This window comes from Nanorana parkeri, unplaced genomic scaffold (genome assembly GCF_000935625.1).
Source record: "Nanorana parkeri isolate BGI_ZX_2015 unplaced genomic scaffold, ASM93562v1 scaffold1075, whole genome shotgun sequence".
Lineage (NCBI taxonomy): Eukaryota > Metazoa > Chordata > Amphibia > Anura > Dicroglossidae > Nanorana > Nanorana parkeri.
This window is the reverse complement of record NW_017307343.1, coordinates 278,634-300,177: the sequence shown is the minus strand read 5'-3', so window position 1 is coordinate 300,177 and position 21,544 is coordinate 278,634. Positions and strand designations below refer to the sequence as shown.

General features: G+C 43.2%; 1 protein-coding gene across 2 annotated transcripts in view; it reads right to left on the bottom strand.

Moving 5' to 3' along the window:
- The window catches only part of LMF1 (lipase maturation factor 1), a 244,419-nt gene that overhangs the window by 21,764 nt on the left and 201,111 nt on the right, over positions 1-21,544 (bottom strand). For both annotated transcript variants that reach the window (XM_018567617.1, XM_018567618.1), the window contains exons 7-8: positions 16,125-16,308; positions 11,673-11,826 (exon numbers count right to left, since the gene is read on the bottom strand). In XM_018567617.1, coding sequence (XP_018423119.1) covers positions 11,673-11,826; positions 16,125-16,308 — 338 coding nt within the window. The remainder of the gene's footprint in view (positions 1-11,672; positions 11,827-16,124; positions 16,309-21,544) is intronic.

Below are 21,544 nucleotides of genomic sequence, written 5' to 3'. Positions count from 1 at the left end.
TCAGCATCTGTGGGTCAAAATTTAAAATAAAAAAGTGCCAATCGTGCATGGAGTGCTTAAATAAATCTAAAGTGCCAGTGCACCACTCTGACAGGCCTTAGGGGCCGGAGTGCAAAAATATATTTTCTCTTCTGATGGCCAAATGGAGCAGAAGTACTGTATAATCTTCTGGTGGGGCACTTTGCTCCAGTTTTGATAATTTCCCCTCACTGTGTGTAGAACGTGATGTCTCAGGGACCTTAGACTGCTGCAACGGAGGGGGGGAGCAAGACGGAATGTCTATGAGCAAGCCGGCTCCGAGCATCCGGTGAGTATAGATTTGTTTTCTTTTTGAATCTAGACGAAAACTAACACTTAACCCTTTCAGTGCAGGGGGGAGCCCCACTGCAAGGGTTAACATTTTTTACCTGGAGCTCTTCTTTAAAAAAAAAACTGAGTTATTTTTAGCCGAGTCCAATGAGAAAAAAACAGTTGCGTGGCTAAAATAAAGATGTAAAATCTTTGTGACTTGAGCCTTCCCCATGCACACATCGCCACGTCTGCACAGAAGGTGAAATTATTAATATTCGTGGCACTTTTCTGGGCGCTGCGTTTCTCTGTCAGCTGGTACTGGAGATATGAAACATTTTTATTTTCTGTGCGGTTACTAGACAGGAAGTTTTGGAAAATATGGCTTCCCACTACACCACCATTTTTTTAAATTATTAAATAAACATCCTGTGTTGTCACCATTTTCTGCAACTATTAGTTATTCTTCCATAAAGATTATTACAGCCATTTGTACTTTAATATAAATAGGTTTTGCTCACGACGGCTCTTTAAAAGCGCAAATCCGGCCACAACTTTTTATTTTTCGTTTCGGAGAGAGGAGAGTAGGCTTAGAACCTTATATCAAATTTTTATTGCTGTCTTCACTGAGGAGTTTTATCCCCACTCTTTTTTTTTGTGGGTGTCGGACAGAACAGGAAATGAGGGATACCTCCTTAATAAGGACAGAGACAAACAAGTTTTTTGTTAGCAGAGTGGGGACGGGTTACAGCCTACATCACATTTTTGTTACTTTTAACAAAATAAAACCATACCGCACTGACTTCTCACACTGGTATGGGGTGAAGGCCAAAATGGTGGTACCGTGTAGATCCAATAGACAACAGAAGCCAGCATGGCAGGATCACGTACAAAAGAAGTCCCATGTCAAAAGAAACAATGTTTTGAAGATGCAGAGGTCCCCTCTATCACCAGTCACCTTGATAAAGAGGACCTCTGTGTCTCCAAAACATTTTTGTTTGGGTCTTGGACAATTGGATGTTTTCCTGGCATGCTGGCTTCTATAGTCTACTAGGTTTTTATTACAGTCTGGGCTTGCATTGTGCAGATTTCCCATCACTTCCTATCCGAGTCACTGATCTCAGACAGGGCAATAACCTTTTCCACATAGATAGCAATTAAAGTGCATCTATAGCAGCTCTAGGCAAACTCTGGCCCTCCAGCTCTGGTGCAACTACAAATCCTATAAGGCATTGCAAGACCCTGACAGCAACAGGCATGATTCCCAGAGCAGCTGCAGGGCCGGAGATTGCCTACCACTGCTCTATAGGCTTCTGTCTGACAGTCTAAACAAGTCCTAAATCCAGTTATTATGTAATGCACAAGCTTCCTATAGTTACAAAAATCTTCCTTCAGCTCCCCTGACAGATCCAAATCCTCCTTCATTTGTGTCTCACACGCTCCCCTCCCAGACACTGCAGTTCCTAGTGGGAGGCTTCAGCAAGAGAGGCAGTTGTATCAATCAAAAAAAGCAGGGGGCAAGACTAGGTGCTGCCAGGTGCTGATTGTCAAGATATAGGCTTGTCAATCAGCAGTGACAATGCTGATAACCATGCCCCCAACAACATCTAATCCTACTGTAGTGCAAGCAGGAACAGCCTACATTACAATACTGCTTTGAATTCAAGAGCAGTGCAGCAGTGTTGTCACCACCATCACAGGAAACTGCATGAGGCTGACTTCACTGGCAGAATCAACAGGTATCTGTGAGACATTGCAGGGGGACTAAGGGGAAAATTGTAGGTGGAGATGCACTTACCATTAAGTGCTGCAGGACATTGTTTTTGTAATGACAGCCAATTGTTCTACTTTAAAACCCAGCAGAAGTTCTAACCCTTCCCTGCCCTATCCAACGTGGAATTGTACTTTAAAGAACCACCCAATACGTATCTAGATAAAATGATGGATATGTAGTTTGATCTACTCACAACCTCATACCTCTAAAGGACCATGGAAGCAAAATCTCTGCACCTGAGCTCCCAGCTCCGCCCACATTCCCCAGCATCGTGTGGAGGTCTCATTCTCCCTTTTGGTTGAGAGTTCAGCAGATGGTCCGAAACTCCCAGAACCCACCCCATTCCTCACATGTGAGCATTCTCCAACTGCAGCTGACAGTGTAAATACAGATGAATGTCAAAGGACCTGGACCTGCAATAAAATCTCTTTGCTCCATTTTCCAAAAATGTTTAAAAAGGAAAAAATAGGTCTCCAGAAACAAATCCAGTTATGCTCTGTGTTACTGTAAAGGGCTGCATCCAATTTAGAGATATGGAAGGAACACGTACTTCGTCTACTTAACCCCAGCATTCTTAAGGGAGATAATTCATAAGCACTTAGGTGGTCCTTCACCAGATTATGAGGGGAGGTCAAGAACTTATTACAAAGCGTAAACACTATCATAAGCCAAAATAATCAGTGGAGCATCCCACGGCTTGTTCATGGATATGGCTTCCATCATTGCGTAATAACTTTAGTATGGACACGTTTCGATGAGGGCCAGGCGGGAAGGCCAGTTGAAGACACAACTGGGCCTGGAGCAATGATAAAATCACGGGGTCCACAGTAAGTGATAAGAAGGACATTTGGATCCGAGATGAATGGTGAATCTGCTTTCTCAAAGGGCAGAACAAACTCTGCGTTGGCCTAATTTTCCTTTAAAGGTTTCCAGCACTCATTTTATTTTTTATTGGACATTTTATTAGTTAAAAAATTAAGTTTCTTAATTTTTATTGGAAATGTTATGCTTCAGTTAGCACTTAGAAGGTGTTAGAAGCTTATCCATGAATTAGACAAGTCACACACTCTTTGGACCGCCTTTAGCTTTGATTACACCACACATTTTCTTCTGTGGCATCGCTTCAATAAGCTTATGCAATGTCCCAACATTTATTTCCGTCCAGAGTTGCATTATTCTCTCACCAAGATCTTGTAGTGATGATGTACAGTCATTTTGGTGTCACCCTCTCTGAAAAGTCGGGCTCTCGGTCATGGTCAAGAGAGAGGAGGGGACCCGGCGGCATACCTCATCCCACCGGATGAAGGTCCCCTCCTCTCTGCCAGCGTGCATTACCAAGATGGCTGCTGACAGGCATCAATAAGATGACCGTGCATATACGATGACATCACGGCGGGGTGTCACCCGGTGATGTATCATGCTCCCTAAACCACTCTTTCACAATGTGAGCCCGATGACTCCTGGCTTTGTCACCTTATAATATGCCCAATGTGCCATCAGGGAAGAAAACAATCCATTGATGGAAAAACCTGGACATTCCATATATTCAGGTCGGCAGCTGACCTTATTTTTTGGGGACATAAGATTGCTGAGCCCAGACTAGTTATCCAATGGAAAGCTCTGACCTATCTGCTTAGCTAAATCCAGGTGGTAACTTTTTTTTGGCCAGGCAGTTTATATGACTGTGGGACAGTAGTTACTTATCTACGTGCTGAGGAACTTACACAGGGCTGTCCAGACTCCCCTTCCCAATTACCAGCACAGGTAATTGGTTGTTCAGGCACTGAGTTCCTGCTTGGGCAAAGATGCCGGCAGAGAGATGACACAATCATGTAAATCCTGGTGCCTGTATAGTTCTTGGCTTTACAAATGTCTGACACAGATCACCACCAGCTGCAGCCTCTCACCTTGCTGCAAAGTTACAATGTTGCAGTTTGACCAATGAAGGGGGAGACTGAGGAAATGTCTTCTCCTGCCTGCAGCAGACTGATGACATCATCTCAACCTAGACAAAGTTAGTGAACTAAAGCTCGGAAATTGATATTTAACCTGCCAGGAATCTAATGAACCAGATTCGTACACTGTCGGCATCCAAGTGCGGGCATCCAGACCCGCACGGATGAGCAGGTTCGGGTGCCCTTGTGATGGCATGTAATTGCCTGCAGCTGTGTTCTCCCATAGAGAAGAACAGGCTGCTGCGCGCAATTACACGCAACACCTGTCCCTTCTGGGATGGGGTCACTTTATGGCTGTGCGCGATGTACGGACTTGCACGCCCGTCTGAATGAGCCCTAAGAGTTGAACACTAACGTTTGGCCTCACTGGCTGGTGAAGTGATCTGGTAAAGGGTTAAGCTTTGCATGGCCTCCAGGGTCTGTCTAGCGCTAGATTAAGCAATGGAACACCATTTCCCCAGACCCGTGGATTGTTACCTAGGCTTTAATAGATTGTGGGGGACGGCAGGCTGCAGGTTTCATATACATATATATATTTATATGTCGACTGAGTTATGACCGTGGCTGCCAGCCCAGCGGTAACAAACACTTTGTAAATCAGGGACACCAAATTAGTAATAAAAGTTTGTTCCTACTGTGTGATTTCAGATATGTCAGCTTCCACATACTCCCAGATTCATTATGAAACCAAGGTAGGTTTTCTTTTTATAGCTTTGCACAAGCTGGAATTACAAGTGCGCGCTGGGCTGGCGTCTTGCTGGTCCTTTTCTCCTGGCTGAAATGAGAAGCGGGGACCGGAGAGGAAAGGCTGGAGGTGGCGAGCCCGATGGCAGTGGGGAGCCGGCACTTAGCAGTCAAGCCTGACCTGCTACGGTTAACCTGTTCTGGTCTAGCTACAAGACCTACTGGTGGGAGGCCAGCAATAATAACTTAGGGGTGTATGAAACAACGTCACAAATTCCGAGTGCAAGAGCTCTGCTTTTTTAAGAGAATATATAGCGCTATAATACTCATTAACTTTCTAGATTACGGCCAGGACTACAAACTTTCTTTTTAACATTCCTTTGTCAGGTTGATATGGAATATTACACATGGATGCTATGAATGTAAATATTATGCTTTATTATAGGCAGCTAGCGGGTGGAACTTCAGGCTCCTTTACTCATGTTTTACATATGTCTGTCTGCTGTTTACAGAGCTCAATAGACCAAGCTGAAATTTAAGTACGTATGTCAATGGGGTTGATTTACTAAAGGAAAACAGGCAGTTCACTTTGCAAGGGAATCTGCATTTTGCAGGGAAAGTTTCTCCTGCAAAATGGGGGGAAGGGGAGCACTGGGATCCAGTCAGGCGTCCGGAATGCTGAGAACAGAGACATGACATCATCAGTCTTCTGCTGCTCTTTCACTGTCAGGACCCAGTCACACCATCAAGAATGCATTCCAGAGCGTTCAGCCTCTGGAACGCACTAGAATGCAACGCGGCCAGCTCACTGTGTTTTGGGGCGGGAGGGGGCGTGGTGGTGCATTGAAGTCAATGGCACCGCAGCCACACCCCCCGCAGTGCGATCGCAGGCACCCGAACGCGCGGCGCATTAGTGCTTGCGTTCTGGTCCAGTGCGATCTGCAAAAAATGCTGCATGCACTACTTTTTGCAGATCGCACTGGACCAGAGGGCAGGCACTAATGAGCCCTGCGCTCGGGTGCCGACGATCACACTGGGGGCGGCGGTGCCATTGACTTCAGTGCACTGCCACGCCCCCTCCCTTCCCAAAACAAAGTGAGCTGACCGGGTTGCATTCCAGAGGCCGAACGCTCTGGAACTCACTCTTTATGGTATGGCTGGGCCCTCAAAGGGATGTGATGTAGATGAGTTGATTAATGTAATAGAGAAAAGCTGTGCCCACTAGGCTGGCTAGGGGATGTGGCAGAACTGTGTAAATCTCAAGACTGGATAGACAGAAATACAAATCTTTTAACAGCCAAAATGGCTCCCTTATGTGTGTGTGTGTATGCGTGTACACACACACACACATTTTCTGGGTGGTACATTGCCCCGAATGGGAGGTGGCAGTTCCAGGCAATCAGAGGGAGATATTTAAACACTCTCTTCGTTGAAGGTAGAGATTATTTTATGGTGATAGATTTTGCCAGAAGCTGTTACTGTTGGCTTTGAGCTCTGTTTGGAAGAGATGTGTCCCTCTTGGGTCGCATACATATTTGGCCGGCACTGTCCCAAGCAATAAAAAAAAAAAAGAAAATCCCGTAACATGTGTTTACCTTTAGCGGTAGCCAGGAACATGAAATCCAGAATCACGAGAGAGAAAATAGAGACGGAAAAAGGAAAATATAGGAATACGTCTGAATTTTCCATTGCTGCACAAAATAACTGGGCGCCTGGGTTTCCAGTGGCCAAACTCCTCAAAATACATTGAGGTGTATGTAAATATTGTAATGGGAATTGTAAATTAAAGGGCCAGTACATAAAAATCATCCCCTGATTTATATTAGCAGCACAGGTTATAGTGCTTTATAGAGAACACTGTGCCATTTACATTACACTCATCCCCCATCCCGAAGAAAAAAGTAGTCTAATGTGCCCACCATTCAATCATGGATGCATATTACAGGCAGTATGGGTGGAAGCTAGTTAACCCATTAGCATATCTTTAGAATGTGCAAGTAAACCCAAATACCTGGAAGAAGTCCAGAATTGCAAGGCAAGAGTGCTATCCACTTGTACCTCTCAGATGTATTTAGACAAATAAATGTAGAAGCCTCAAAAGATAATGTTCATTGTATGTGTTCAACAATAGCGGTGTCATTGGCTAAAAGTTCAGCATGGGTGGTGGGACAGGAGGCAACAGGTTCTTAACAAGCAGGCTAATTGATATTTGCATTTGCCACAGAGCACTAGTTCAGCCTCATCTGAACTACACGGTCCAGTTTTGGTCACCAGTACTCAGAAAAGATGTCCTTGAGCTGGAAAAAGTCCAGCGGAGAGCAACCAAACTCATCAAGGGGTTGGAGGACCTGAACTATGAAACAAGGTTGTTAAAATTAAATATGTTCTCTTAGTAAGGAGATGAAGGGGGGACATGATTTTCTTGTACAAAATGTTCAATGGTAAAGGCAACATTATTGACAAACTCTTTACGGTTAACCCGATAACAAAGACTAGAGGCCACCACCTAAAATTGGTGGAGAAAAAATGTCAGCACACGGGGCGCAAGGGGTTTTTCTCAGTTAGAGCGGTTAAGGTCTGGAACTCGCTGCCACAGGCAGTGATTTCAGCTAAGAGTGTGGAATCATTCAAGAAACACTTAGATGATTTCCTTGGAGACCATATTATACAGGGGTACAGGTACTGCTAAGAGCAAAGTCACACATGGACTCATACACACGCACACACCTGCTCATAAATGCATACACGCAATAGGTTGGACTTGATGGACTTATGTCTTTATTCAACCTCAAATACTATGCAACTATGCCAGAGCACCCTGCAGTGCTTGGTACCTTGGTACATGAGATTGAACCAAAACCTAGGTACATCAAGGGGCCTGGTATGTGGTAGTAGTGACATGTTTGACACCTTCAAATCTAATTGTACCTTCAACTTGTATAGTCCAGTCAAAGTCAGGATGCATAAAGTCTATTTTCTTTGTTAATACTGCTCCATCGCCAACCTCAAACTGCCATTCCTTGGCAGCAGGCTAAAGATGAGCGCCATTTGTAAGAGCAGTGGTCTATCTGCAGCAATCCACCATGCTCTCTGCAACGTCACAACTACTCAGCTCCATTATGCAGGAACATAAATGTTAATTGGAAATCAGTAGTTGTGATGGTGCAGGAAGCGGGTGGGATCACTGAAGATAGACTGCTGCTCTCACACAGAGGTCAGCAGTCCTTACCTTCACCCTGGTGTTGAGGAAGTGAAGTTTGAGATGGTGGTGGAGATCTATGAAAGGGCAATAATGAATTTAATAGGCCAGCTTTTTTATGAAGCTACAATAACTGTTTATACCGAGCAGACCTAAAGAGCGAAAAATAAAACGAGGGATTTGGATTCATAAGAAGGCTAGTGGCTAGTTGGGACAATGGCGCCAGCATGGTGACAGAGAAAGGTTCTCATCTTGGATGAGGTACATAGCTGGCATACCGTCCAGGAATACCACTCTGGTAACACTTTTTAACCCTGCAATGGTTTATAACAAAGAACAATAAACCGCATTTCACTGCAAATGTAAATACAACACCAAATATGGAGAGCTTTGTACAGCTACGAGAATGCGAACACACTAAATCTGTCAAAGCAAATCAATTTGTTTGCTTACAGAGGACTTTGTATTCTTCACATGGTCTGCTAAAAAACATTCCTTTTAAAAAGTCGAATCCTAGCTCAATCCCTTTTTTTGGACTGAATAGTGTGGGGAAGGCTTAGGACCTCTGTCAGATAGGTAATACTTTCTGTGTTGTCATTGGGAGATTTCATTTCCAGTTTGGTCACAGGAACAGGAAGTGAAATATCCCCAGTGGGGAATAAAATAAAGCAATAAAAATAAAGACCTGACATGCTTTAATACTTCTCCACTGTACCCAAAAATTAAACATCTTGTGGCTGGAGCTGGGTTGTACTACACTTTAATACCAGAGTTGTTAATGCCATTGTAAGTCCTTAAAAAAGTCCCACTGCCCATGTGTAAACTGTGATATGAAGCTGCCATATTTGAAGGTCCTCAGAAGACCTGTCTCTAAAGAAGATAATGAGGTCACCAGCACACCAAGGTCTACTTCATTGATCCGTCTTTTATTGACATTTAGAGAAACATGGTGTAACAAGCAAATGCAACGTTTCAGAACCACATGCGATCCCTTCATCAGGCAAAACAATTTGACCATCGTTTTGCCTGATGAAAGGACTGTATGTGTTTCCGAAACATTCCATTTGCTTGTGACACCATGTTTCTCTAAACGCCAATAAAAGACGGATCAATGAAGTAGACCGTGGTGTGCTGGTGACCTCATTATCTTCTTTAGTCTTACGGCGCTATCCGTTGGCCATTTCAGCACCCATTCAAGCTACAAATTAAGATACATCAGTTTGGAGTAAGATGGGACACCTCTGGATGCCTGTCTCTAAAGACTCATAAGACCTCAGAAAAACAGAAATCTGTGTTCAGCTCTGGGTGACCAACAGACCAGGATCTCTACTAGAACAAGGCTGTTAAAAACAAACCTGTCAGCCGTATAGAACCTTTTTGTGGCTCCTATGGGCACTTTCAGCAAGCCCCTGGACACAACACAATGTTCAGCAGCACATGCACAGTAGGACAGAAAAGTTCTATTGGCTGTGTTGCCTTTAAATGTCCTGTTACTTCCTGGGTACAGTAGCCAAGAGTCTGTCTGCCCCATGGATTCTCTTTACATATTATCCTAACTGACCTCCATTGATCATTGCCAGCACTGACCTCTACCTCATTCTCAACCTTACTTCTGCCTCCATTTGGCTACTTTGCTCTGGTTGTTTAGCTCTCTTGTAACAGAGATTTGACCTGACCTTGACTACAATCTTGCCTTACACCTTCTACTTGGCCTTGGTTCAACTAACCTGCTGGTTGCCACCAGAGAGTATGTGGTTTGGAGGTTCAACTACCCCAACAGTAGCTCTGGTGAAGACCTTTAACCCCTGGTGTTAGCATCCTTGGAGGGACACTTTTACCATTAGGTGACCAGAAGCATCTTCGGCCATCCGTGTCTGCATGGATGCTGTATACATGTAACAAACCCATACATTTACTAAGGGATTTACATCCCTGAACTCAGGACTATTACTAGCCATACATGGCTAGATTTCTCATGTTCAGCCCGTGGGCTCAATGAGAGAAAATCAAAAGATTCTTCCATCCACACTAAACAGATTGGATGGAGGAATCTCCATAACCAGCTACTGTATTCAGTCTCAGCAGCCACAGCACACACCGCTGCCTGAATACCCAAACAATGAATGCATCTTATGTGGCCAGCTTAAAGTGTATTTCCACTTTCACAGCCAAATTGGGATAACACCTATTTTTATATTTGTTACATGTTCCCCTTCACATAGCATAAGCATGTTTCTTGCAGTTTAAATTGCATTTAATTAGGTTAGGGTTTCTTGGCTTCTTAGGGGTTAAAATTTCCACTTCCTTCTCCTTCTTTGTAATGTAAGGAGGGGCTGTGAGAGGTTAAAGGATTAGAGAACCCTGGCTTCTGCATTCAAATGTTAATGAAGTTAATAATAATTTCATCCCTTAGTCTTTCTATAAGGACAGATCACTGTGAAGGTGCTCAAAAAAACCTGGGATCAGCCATGTTGCCTGTTGCAACAAAACACCTAAAAGGTAAGAAATATTTTTCTACAAATTATTTTTCGGTAAGCTGTGTGAACGGGAACACATAACAAACATAAAGAGGGTTTTCTCAAATAGGTGGGGTGAGTCATTACCCCGCAATATAATATGTGATTTTACTTTATACTCCTCTCGCTTCAAAATGTACTTTTGTGCAGTGCATGAAGTATGGAGGAAACAAACAACATAAAATGGCAACACACAACTTTGGCCACATCTGGGTTAAAAGTTTTTCCCTGTGCCCTCCAATGTAGTGGAGAAGGGAGGAAAAAAGGGCGACTGGGTCTCTTAAACTTCTCCGCTTAATTCCTAAAGCCTGAAACAGCTGGACTTCCTCGGGGTATCTGAAATTAGGGAAAGAGCCTGAAGCGACAATACAAAAATATTTTCCAGCGTTAGCTCTGTAAAAGTGTTTTCTCTGCTTTGCTATTAGGGCCGGAGAATGTCACCTTTCTTGGCCTGGGATACCCAGAATTCCACTGGTAATGCCAGCCACCTTCTACATCAGCACAGAACGCACCGTTCCATTTTTAACACAAACAAGTACAACCAAAACTTAGAGGAAAAACAGAATTAAGTGTATCTAGAGTAAAGGAGAATGACGTTTACAATATTATAATATATTTTATATCAGACAAAAAGTATAGCTAAAGGGTAGCTCCAGAGGATCAACTAAATACACAATTTAAGCAAATATATAACACAAGTGTTTTTAGTGATTTTTTAAAGCTACGCACATTCTCTTGTACTTCTCCAATGGGATACAGACAGCAATAAACAATGGACAGAGGTTCAAACTAGGGATGTCCCGTACTTGTACTTGGGCCTGAAAAAGTGGCATCGGGACATCCCTAGTTCAAACCCTTGCCAATACCATCCAAAATAGTACACAAAGATCTGGCTGGGTTTTAATGACAACTGTCACCCCCAGTCTCGAAGTGATGATTTGACTTCAGACCTATGCCACACTTTATGGCAAATGGAAAAAAACAAAAACGTTTGGCTTACAAAGAAAAACCCCTTCCCAACATTAGCACACTGCAGGTTCTAGGTGAACCTATCGCCAATGGTTCACAGTTGCATATATAAAAATGCATGCAAGTGCTCTCCTCAACAACAAGACACAGATGGCAAAAACTTTAAGTGTTGCCATGGTCTTTTTTTTCTATTCTTTCAGTAATGTGCACGATCTTGTAGTATAGGGGTTGCCTAGAGTTTTGCTTCAACATTGGGTTGTCTCTTTGAAATTCAAGCTGTACAGTACCTGCCGAAGGCTCCATATGTGTTGACGATCCGTAGAGGGTTGAAAGACGTGTTCATAACTTGTCTGGAGTTCATCAGATTCACGACAACTGGGATACTGAGGTAGGCGATAAGGACACCCAGAGACACATGTAGGATCTGGCGGATGTAGGAACCTAAGTGAAAATGTCTTGGTTAGCTGGGTGTAACCGGAGGCATCCCGCAGAATTTAACCAAAACTTCTCAAAATTAAAATGCCAAACCGAATGGCTGCTCTGATTGAGCAAAGCTGCCACTGTCAGAATTCCATATAGCCAACATAGACTGTAGTAGCCTAGGCGGCATGGCTTCCAAGAGTGACACAAAGCTTCCCACACATCATATTGTGGTGACATAATCCCATGTACAATTAAAGGTTTTAGATTGCCAGTCTGCCTTCCAGAGCAATCTTTCCATGTCCTCGTTGTTAAATCAGAGTAATTTGGCCAGGTCCTCATTGTTACAGAGGTTGAAAAAGACACATGTCCATTGAGTTCAAAGAAGAGACAAAAATCAATAAAATTAAAACCTGCAAAACCCTGAACCCGTAGCTGACCATAGGAAGGCAAAGTATTCCTTCAAAACCGTGATCCAATTTACCAAGAAAAAAAAATCCCTCCTGATGCTCTATGGCAATCGGAAACCCCCTGGAGCAGAAATCTACAGTGTTATCTCCTCCAGGGGAACAGAGATCCCTCTTGTCTTTTGCAATGACCTTGAAGTTAACAACTTTACACCAAGTTTACAATACAGACCATTGTACAAGATGAAGAGTAAATAATGATGTTGCTAATCCTGCAAGGTGTATGCATTTGTCCTGTGTATTTAGGGTTTGCCCACCTAGAACCAAACTGCTAGCAAAGAAGGATGACAGTATGCCCTAACCTTGTAGTTGTTGATTCCAGATGTACTGCTGTGGTGGGCAAACTGCCTCTTTCAACAACTTCTTCCTCAGTTCAAATGAATTTCAAGAACATACCCCAACATTTAGCCATGAGTTACTTGTGGAGATATGAATGTTCAAGTATGTTCTCCACACATTTGAACTGAGGAAGATCCTTGCATTTGTAGCAAAGAATCTTCAATGTTACGGAACAGCGCCAGTTGAATGGCTCTTGGAGGGCTGACCTTCCAGCACAGACAATCAATTAACAGTTTTCTTCCCCCAATTCTTCTCTAGGCTAGCTCACATTTTGCTAGCCAGGTTCAGTAAGGTATTCTGGGTATCACTAAAGCTTTAGCGCATTTGCATGCTTTTACATTCTAAATGAGCACCTCCATTGAAGACATGGGATGCAAGGAAACTGATATAAATTGAGGAGTGCTTAGAGTAAAGTCAATCATAGAAGTCAAGTGCCTCTGTGTAATGTGACTCTCACCCCTGCCACATTCTCTATAGAAAAACACCAATGGAAATGCAGGGATAGCAGTAAGACCAGCTGCTGAAAAGTCAGATTCATGGACACCTCTACAAGAGAACTCAGGGTTGTAGCAAACAGCATGTAAAGCAACTCAATGGCATTGGCCAAAAGTAAAATTTCACCTTTTGGATAGATTTGCCCTTTAATCATAAGACCCCCACAGCCACATCTCTGTTCTTTACCAGACAAAAGGCTCCAGAGCTGTAAAGACTGTATAGAGGAAACATTATTGCTGTTATTCTGTATACACATTGTGAGCCAAATTACTTTTTACAAGGCCTCATTAGAAACAGAAAATAAACAAGGAAATGCTGTCCTATGAACTATTTATTTGACATATTTACAAAGCTGTTCATGTGTATACAATCATTTATTTCACATGTAAATTCCCTGCTTATGTAAAGCCTTGTACAACCGCTAACACCACCTTTTGTCCTGACCAGTGACTATATTACTCGTTACCATTTGGCAATTTGGATACCAGTTCCAAGATTATCTCTAGGCCTCTTGGGATCCCATATTGTCCCCGGGGGTTACCGGTACTTGATGCCTGGCTGTGGACGGAAGGTGTAGATAGACAATACTGTGCCCCTGGAAACACATACAAATTATCAAGCATAATAAAGTCTGATCCAGCAGATTCTACTCTGCGAAACGCGTCACTATTTATCGTTGTGGCATAGCACTCCTTCATTGGACATCCACATTCATAGGATCAGATAATCTATGACGAAACTGTGGATCTTCTATATATTTAGAAGTTTGATTTGGCTTTGGTGTAATTGAGCTAAGTTATACATATTGGGGTACATTAAATGTTGGTTTTATGATGTATTTTTAAATCGTATGAAATAAAATGTACATATTTTTTGTATATATTGTTATATATGTTACTTATTACACCTTATAAAATCGTTGCACGAGGGCTGCTTTGCAGTCAATGCATTTTCTAGATGTGAAATTTGGGATGTGGTATAGTGTGACTTTAGTGTCTATGGTGCTAGTGTGATTATTGGAGACAACAGCGAACACCAATTGTAGGCCATATGATTGGTTCAGCCACACCTTGCACAACAGCTCACACCAATCATAGGTCACATAACTGGTTCAGCAACCTCTCAAAGCTAATATCTGATTGGTTGATCCAAGACCAGCCAAAGCCATGGCTACATGGTATGAAAAGTGTAATCTTAGTAACCTACTAATAAGTGGCATATTTATGAAACGGGGAGAATGGCGTGTGAAGTCTGGACTAAATGAAGAGGTTGATGAATATAACAGGCTGCAGAGGTTTTTAAAAAGCGAGAACAGTGATTTGGAACAAAAGTGTCCAACCAAATGGCTGAGAAGGTGCGAATGACCAAACTATAGAATCCTTCATTGTTTTTATGAACAGAGCCCATGATCTGCTAACTGACTAACAATTCTAAGAGCCTCAAGTCTTAGTAATGTCACAGGATGACGTGGAGGCATCCATCTCGCAGGCCTCGTAACATACGTGTGTACAACAGTAAACCATTGCAGAGTCCTTTTTATAGCATTGATGTCACTGGCTGAAGAGAAGGCCAATTTGTACCAATTTCTAGGCAGCAGTCTTCGGAGATGTCAAAGAACAGAGAGTCAGGCATTTTGTGGACTAGTGTAATTTTCTAAAGGAAGAAGCCACCAAGTCAGCTTCATGTCTCAGTGAGGTCACAAGCTGAAGAAAAGGCTACCAATTTGTAGGCAGCAGTCTTTGGTGAAGTTGTATACTCCATTTCATGGATCTAATACCTAAGTAATTTGCTTAAGTGAAGTAGCCATTGTGTTAGCTTCATGTCACAACGATGTCAAAGGCGGAGGAGAAGGCTACCAGTTTGTTGGCAGCAGTCTCCAGTGATGTTGTAGACTCCACTTCATGGATCTAATATCACAGTTGTGTAGTCTGCTAAAGAGAAAGCTGCCACTCTGAGAGCTTTATGTCTCAGTGGTGTCAGGGGCTGAAGAGAGGACAGTGATCATTAATGTCACAGGGGAGATGCATAGTTATCTTAAATGCCTTATGTCTCAATGGCATAGCTCCCGTCTGTCCCTCATTTGGAACCAAATTTGTCTGTCCCCCACGGCTGCCTCTCTTATTGTTTCTCTATAAAATGCACATTTGTAACTACCAGAAGTCTCGTACTACGCTAAACCTATCATCCAACTGTCCAGATGTCACCGATTGAAGAAAAATCATCCAATCTTGAGGACCCACTCTTTAGTGATGTCTCAGTCTGAACTTCAATCAACCATTTTGGAGGACTGACTCTTCAGTGATGTCACAGTCTGTAAAGCAATCAACCACCTTGGAGGACTCACTCTTCAGTGATATTACAAGATAACCAGACAGACAATTTATGGATCTAATGTCTATCTTACAGACATTCCCTGCCAATCCACATCGAGCTGGCTCCATGCTGATTGGCCTGGAACCTGGCTTCCCGGCCAATCAGCATCAAACAGGCCAAACAGCCGGGTCATTACTTGCCGCCCCGCTTCCTGATTAGCCGAGAAGCCAGCTTGATGCTGATTGGCTGGGATGCCTGTTTCCCGGCCAATCACAATCATGCCGGCCAAACAACATGGAACCCGGCTTCCCGGGCAATTAGGAAGCCAGGTGGCATGTCTTTACCCACCGCCTGGCTTCCTGATTGCCCAGGAGGACGGCTCCATGTGAGCGAAAGCACCGGTATCAGTACTCGTACTTGATACCGAAAAAACGGTATTGGTGCATCCCTAGAAATTACAGGGTTCAGTTTTTGGACTGCAGCATTTTATGTAACCCAAAATGGGAGCTGAAGATGACTTAGTACAAGGCCTCCATAAGCTGATCTTTCAACAGCAGTTGTCAAGGTAAGGGAAATGAGCAATTCTTGACCAAACACACCAAATTCCACTTAACACGGACTTTTCATAAATGAGTGGAATTATTCTTCTTTTACAAAAACAAAGAATACATCTAAGCTTGCAGTTTAATCCACCCATGGGCTTACCATAACTTTTCGGTAATCCGCCTCCGTTGGCATCTTGTCTTTGGATCTTGGCCACTTGGTGTTTGACTGACCCATCTTTGGAGCTAAAAAGGAAGCTGAAGCTGGCATCATCAAAACAGGCGAGACATGGCACGATGGTAAGCCAGTTTAGGAAGCTGAGGTTACCGCTGAGGATGAGAAGGACCTGAAAGATAAAAATAAGGATTTCTGGAGGCGGTGAGATGTCACGGCTCTAGGGAACATGGAAATAGATACAAAAGCTGTACTAAGACTGCACTCCAGGCCAATAGCTTAAAGAATATAAACCATAGTAAAGTAGTAAACCCTAACTGGATGACAAGTAGTATGCTAATACACTGCATATCACAAACGCTTGTTACATTATTTTCCATGAAATATCTCGTCCACCTCATTTCATCCTTTTTTTGGTTTATCAGTGCTGCAGGTCTTCACCAGCTTCTTTCAGCCATTTCCTGTCTACAGACATTTCCTTTAGCATTGGCAGCATATCATTGCTCAGGGCCAACCTCCTGAGAGTTACAATGGTGGACCATGCCTGAGCAATCTGCAATAGCACAGCCTCTTGTAATCTCCACCAGGGTTCATGTGAGTCCCAATGCAGGAGCAGATTTGTGCCTGATAAAGAACCTTCATTGCAGGGTGACCAGTTAGTCTTGTAATTGAAGTTGCAGATTTAAAAAATATTAAATATTTCTGAAAGTACATTGTCATGTTAGAGCTTATATGACATTTTAGTAAGTGGATTCAGATCTACTTTAACACACGTGTAGAACATACTGTACATGTGAGCTTTCTTAATAACCAAAATGATTGTGATTCTGCTAACCTAGTCTTGTTATATTGCTACTCCTGCCATAAAGCATGGACAAGTTGACCTCACTTTTCCTCACTCCAGTTAAGCAACACACCTTGGTCACTGACCCGCCCTTGCTGACAGGACCATAAAAGAACATCATCAGTCTGGTTCATATTGTGGAGCCTTCCTTAAGCTGGCCACACACAGATCAAATTTTAGGATGTTTCCTGCCAAAATCCAAGCTATGGGTGGCTCTACTGGCACTACCTGGCTTGATAAGCATCGATCTTTGTTAAAGGAGCCAGGTAAAAAATTGTTGACTCCAGGGGCACCAGCTGCCAGAATACAATAGCTGGCATGCAAGATTCCTCCATCCACACTCTTTAGCTGGTGATTTTTCTTGTTCAGCCCACAGGGAGAACATAAAGTGTATGGCCAGCTTTAGGTACAACAAATTATTATAATTAATTCATATTCTTGAATTTCATCTTTGAGTCCATGATGGTTGCCTGAGTGTCCAATCGCCAGCCACCAGCCATGTCTCTTGTGTAGTCCCCAACCAAATCAGCTCGGAGCTTACACAGGGCTTCTTGTCTTTGCACCCCTCTACTCAGAAGTGCTGGGCATTTCTCTTTGCTTCAGGTGGCAGAAGTGAACGGTGGAGGAGTGAAGGTAAGGTAGGTACATGCGGAGGGAGGAAGGTGAACACTTAACTGAAGTGGTTGCTTTGCATTGGCAAGGAACAGGTTCACTTTAAGGTTTTTTCGAATGAATAGTCTTGAGTCCTCCTCCTAATCTTCATCACAATTTAGGTGGGAATGAAAGGGTTACTGCACAAAAATCAAACGACTTTACTGCAGAAACGGGTAATAAAAGAGAAAAAAAGTAATTTCTTGCTCATGTCAGATTGCTGAAGATTAATCTTATTCCATTATTTGGGGCCAAAACAGACAAATTCTCTTGCAGGATGCCAGGGGCACTTGTGGGGCTTTGTTTTTATGGAGGGGTTTCCTGGCTGGGATATGTCAAAGTCACAGCCATTAATCTGACACGATGTTTGTGCTGGGCTGGGCAGTGTAATTTGGAATGTCAGCCATGAAGCGCCTGCTCCAGGCCTCTCTGCAGCCAGCAAACTAGGGCTCAGTGACTGCACTGGATTGTAGAGCTCGGCAGGATCCCACCCTACCAGTGGTGGTGAGTTATCCTATTAATCGCACCTCGCTCTTTAACCCCTAACGCTCAACACACGGCATTAGTACTGCAACACAGCAGCTTGTATACCCAAACAAAATAGAGCCCCATGGTGCTGCCTATGGTAACCAACAATAAAGCCAGAGCAGCGAATCAAAATAACTCCTACTCTGTTATTACCCCCAGGAACCAATTAGCTGAACTTTCCTTTACCTGTGCAGCTATCCTTTCTCCCTCTGGATTGGTAGCTGTTTGGTACTGGGTCTCTTTCTTAAGCTGGCCATACACCGCAGGCTGAAGGCTGAAGAAAAAAAATCTGTGGCATGGATGGAGGAATCTCCACTACTGCCTACTGTGTTCTAAAAGCCAACCCCCTCCGTTGTCACAATACCCAAACATTGACTGCAGTCATTGTTGGGTGAACAATTTTCCATCTGGCTCCTTCAACAAAAGTCGATAAAGCTGGTCCATCAGGAATCGGCCACAATTCGATACCCTGTATGGCCAGCTTTATTTTATTTTTTTGCCAGTTCCCGATGTGTCCTCTGCCTGTCTCCATTAGCCAAATCATTATGGAGAATGCTTAAACTGCATTATTTTACTTTACTTCAATTTCACTTCCCGTTTTATTTATGAATATATTACAGATATTTATATAGCGCCATCAGTTTATGCAGCTCCTCACATAGTATTCATTCACATTAGTTCCTGATCTCAAGGAGCTTACAATCAAAGGTGCCTATCTCAAGTGCATAAACCTACTGGGGCCAATTTAGACAGGAGCCAACTGACCTAGGAGCATGTCTATGGAGTATGATACAAAAGCAGGTTGTGCACTAAAAGGGATCTGTAGTCAACAAAACTCATCTCATGCCCCCTTTAGATCTGTGAAACACATGTTAACACACGATCTTTGTTGAGTTGCGGTTCCATTTACTTAGAATGACATCTCAACATACTATTAGAGAAGGTGTCCAGTTGGAGAGACTCACCAGGAAGTGAGAAGATATTTCTCCAAGATGCAGGAGCCCGGACTCCATCTAATGTTTGTAGGTATCACTTCCCACAGGAACAGCTGTCACTGACCAGAAAAACACTGAAGTGGACCTGTAGCAGCCAAAAAGTACATCTGGCCACAAAACGCAAACAAAGACACGCAACTTCAACGGAAACTTAACCAACTCTTAATTCTACGCGTCCTGCTCTCCTTCAGTTCAGAGCTTTAAGCAAATTTAATTAAAAAAAAACCCACTCTATCGATGCAATAAAAAATAATGATATTTATGTTACAAACACATACAGGGTTATTCACAAAAGAGTGAAGAGTTTGGAGAAGGCAGGAGAAGTGTACAATCTGGGACAACATAGCTGAACTGGGAAGTGAGCTGAATTGGAGAATATTTCCAAATCGGTTATTTTGGCCTAGATTGTTCACTTCTCCTCCCTTCTCCAAACTCTTCCTCCTTCTGTGAATAACCCTGTAAGTATTTAGTATACACCTTGAATCCACCTTTCTATTTCCTGCAGCCCCCTGCCTGGAAAGATGATCTGGTTGGCACCTACAGGCTGTAGATTAATGATCTCAGAGGTCATTGATGGCTGCAGGTCTCAGGCTAATGATCAGAAGCCAATCAGTTTGGTTCCCAGTCATGTGACTACCATGACCAATCATGGTGATCACTATTTATAACCACACTTTAAAAGCCTGCAGATGACACTATAGAAAGCATTACCATTTATAAAAAAAAACATTAAAAAAGGTAATTTTAAAGGATAATATAACCAACATGCACTTTTAGATCCAGGATCCAAGAACACCCATGACACCATTTTGTAAAAAACTAACTTTATTTTAGCTCCATCTATGCCGCATAGTCCTTCCTCCAGTCCGCCCCTTTCTGATCCGTTTCACCCTTATGGGCTTAGTCATAGAGTAAGAGGGGGGTGGACCGGAGGGGGAACTGTGGTACTTCTGTACAGACGTAAGGAGGCGATTCCTCTTCATCAGAGCAGCATTCAGAGGTGTGGGCAGCGGGAGAGGCACGCATATATTTTTATCTTTGTAGCGAGACCTTGTCATAGAAGTTTGATGTAAGTGATAGTGTTGCTTTAGGGAGCATAGAACAGAAGAAGAGCATAGAGATAATCCAAGACTGACTGAACAGAATGAGGAATATTTTGGTAGGTAAGAAAGTTTGTTTTTCAACTGCATAACCATAACTGGCTGCTGCTTTAAGTTTTACTAAAGAGTAATAATAAAAAGATAATTGGAACTTACTGTTCTATGGAATTGCTGTGCATGAGTAAAATCCCTCCCTCCATAAGGACAACTATCTTAGTTATCAGTAAGTGAACCTGTTGCTCTGTTCTGCACTGGCAAAGCACAGGTTCACTTTAAGTCTGTACACTGCCTGGTTTTAAAAATAATAATACGGGTTCACTGGCCCTTTAAGTTGCTGTTGAACCTAACACGTCTGTGATTCTTCGAGGTTCTAATGAATGTAAAGCATTACCCCCGACTCGTTAACGACTGGTCCCCGCGCTATGATTCATGTCTCTGGACGGTGAGCAGCCTGCGAGCATTACTGATGAATTAGCCCCAACATGTAGCAGGCCCGTGCCCCTTGCAGGGGGATATGTCACCAGCTGAAGCAGCGAGGGGAAAAATTCAATATACTGCACCATAAAAACAAACAGAAGCCATAAAGTGGCTGGAATGCACGGGCCGGGGAAACAATGACGCCCCTGATGGGAGACGTGCCGCTTCATTACCAGACTAAGACCCCATAACGAGCATTTCCTGCCGCTGCTTGTATTTGGCGGGGAGTTATAACCACTGCAATTAATGGGAGGAGGTGACAAGTGGGGTGCAGGTAACGCTGTGCGGAGACGGGCTTGCCAAGAGAACGGGATTCTGGGTAAATCTGAACAAACACGGGCAAGTCATACAGTCTGAACAATTCCAACCCAATCGGGTTGGGCATATAACAATCATACCACCAGATAAGAGCCAATCGTTGGGCCCTCAGGCAGGATGGAAACTGACTGTCAATTTTACTGTCCTGTGATTAAAAGGAAGCTAGAGCTTTAAGAGCACGTTCACACTTGTCTGTGTTTGCCAGACGCATTTTCCATTGAAATAAAAATTAATGCCAATGAACGTCAATGCAAGTTTACGCGCTTTGAATCATGCTATGATGCGCGCTATTGTGAAATGCAAAGTGCATCACGACATGTAGCAAGGCGTAATCATTGCACATTTCCATGCGTTTCTATCTGAATTTGATTTCGTTCCATTTGAATGGGAAATGCATCTGACAAAAAGTGTGAATGGGGCCTTAAAGAGGACCTTTACCCCCTTTCACTAAATATCAGCTCTACATGCGGATATGAAATCATTTTACATTCATTA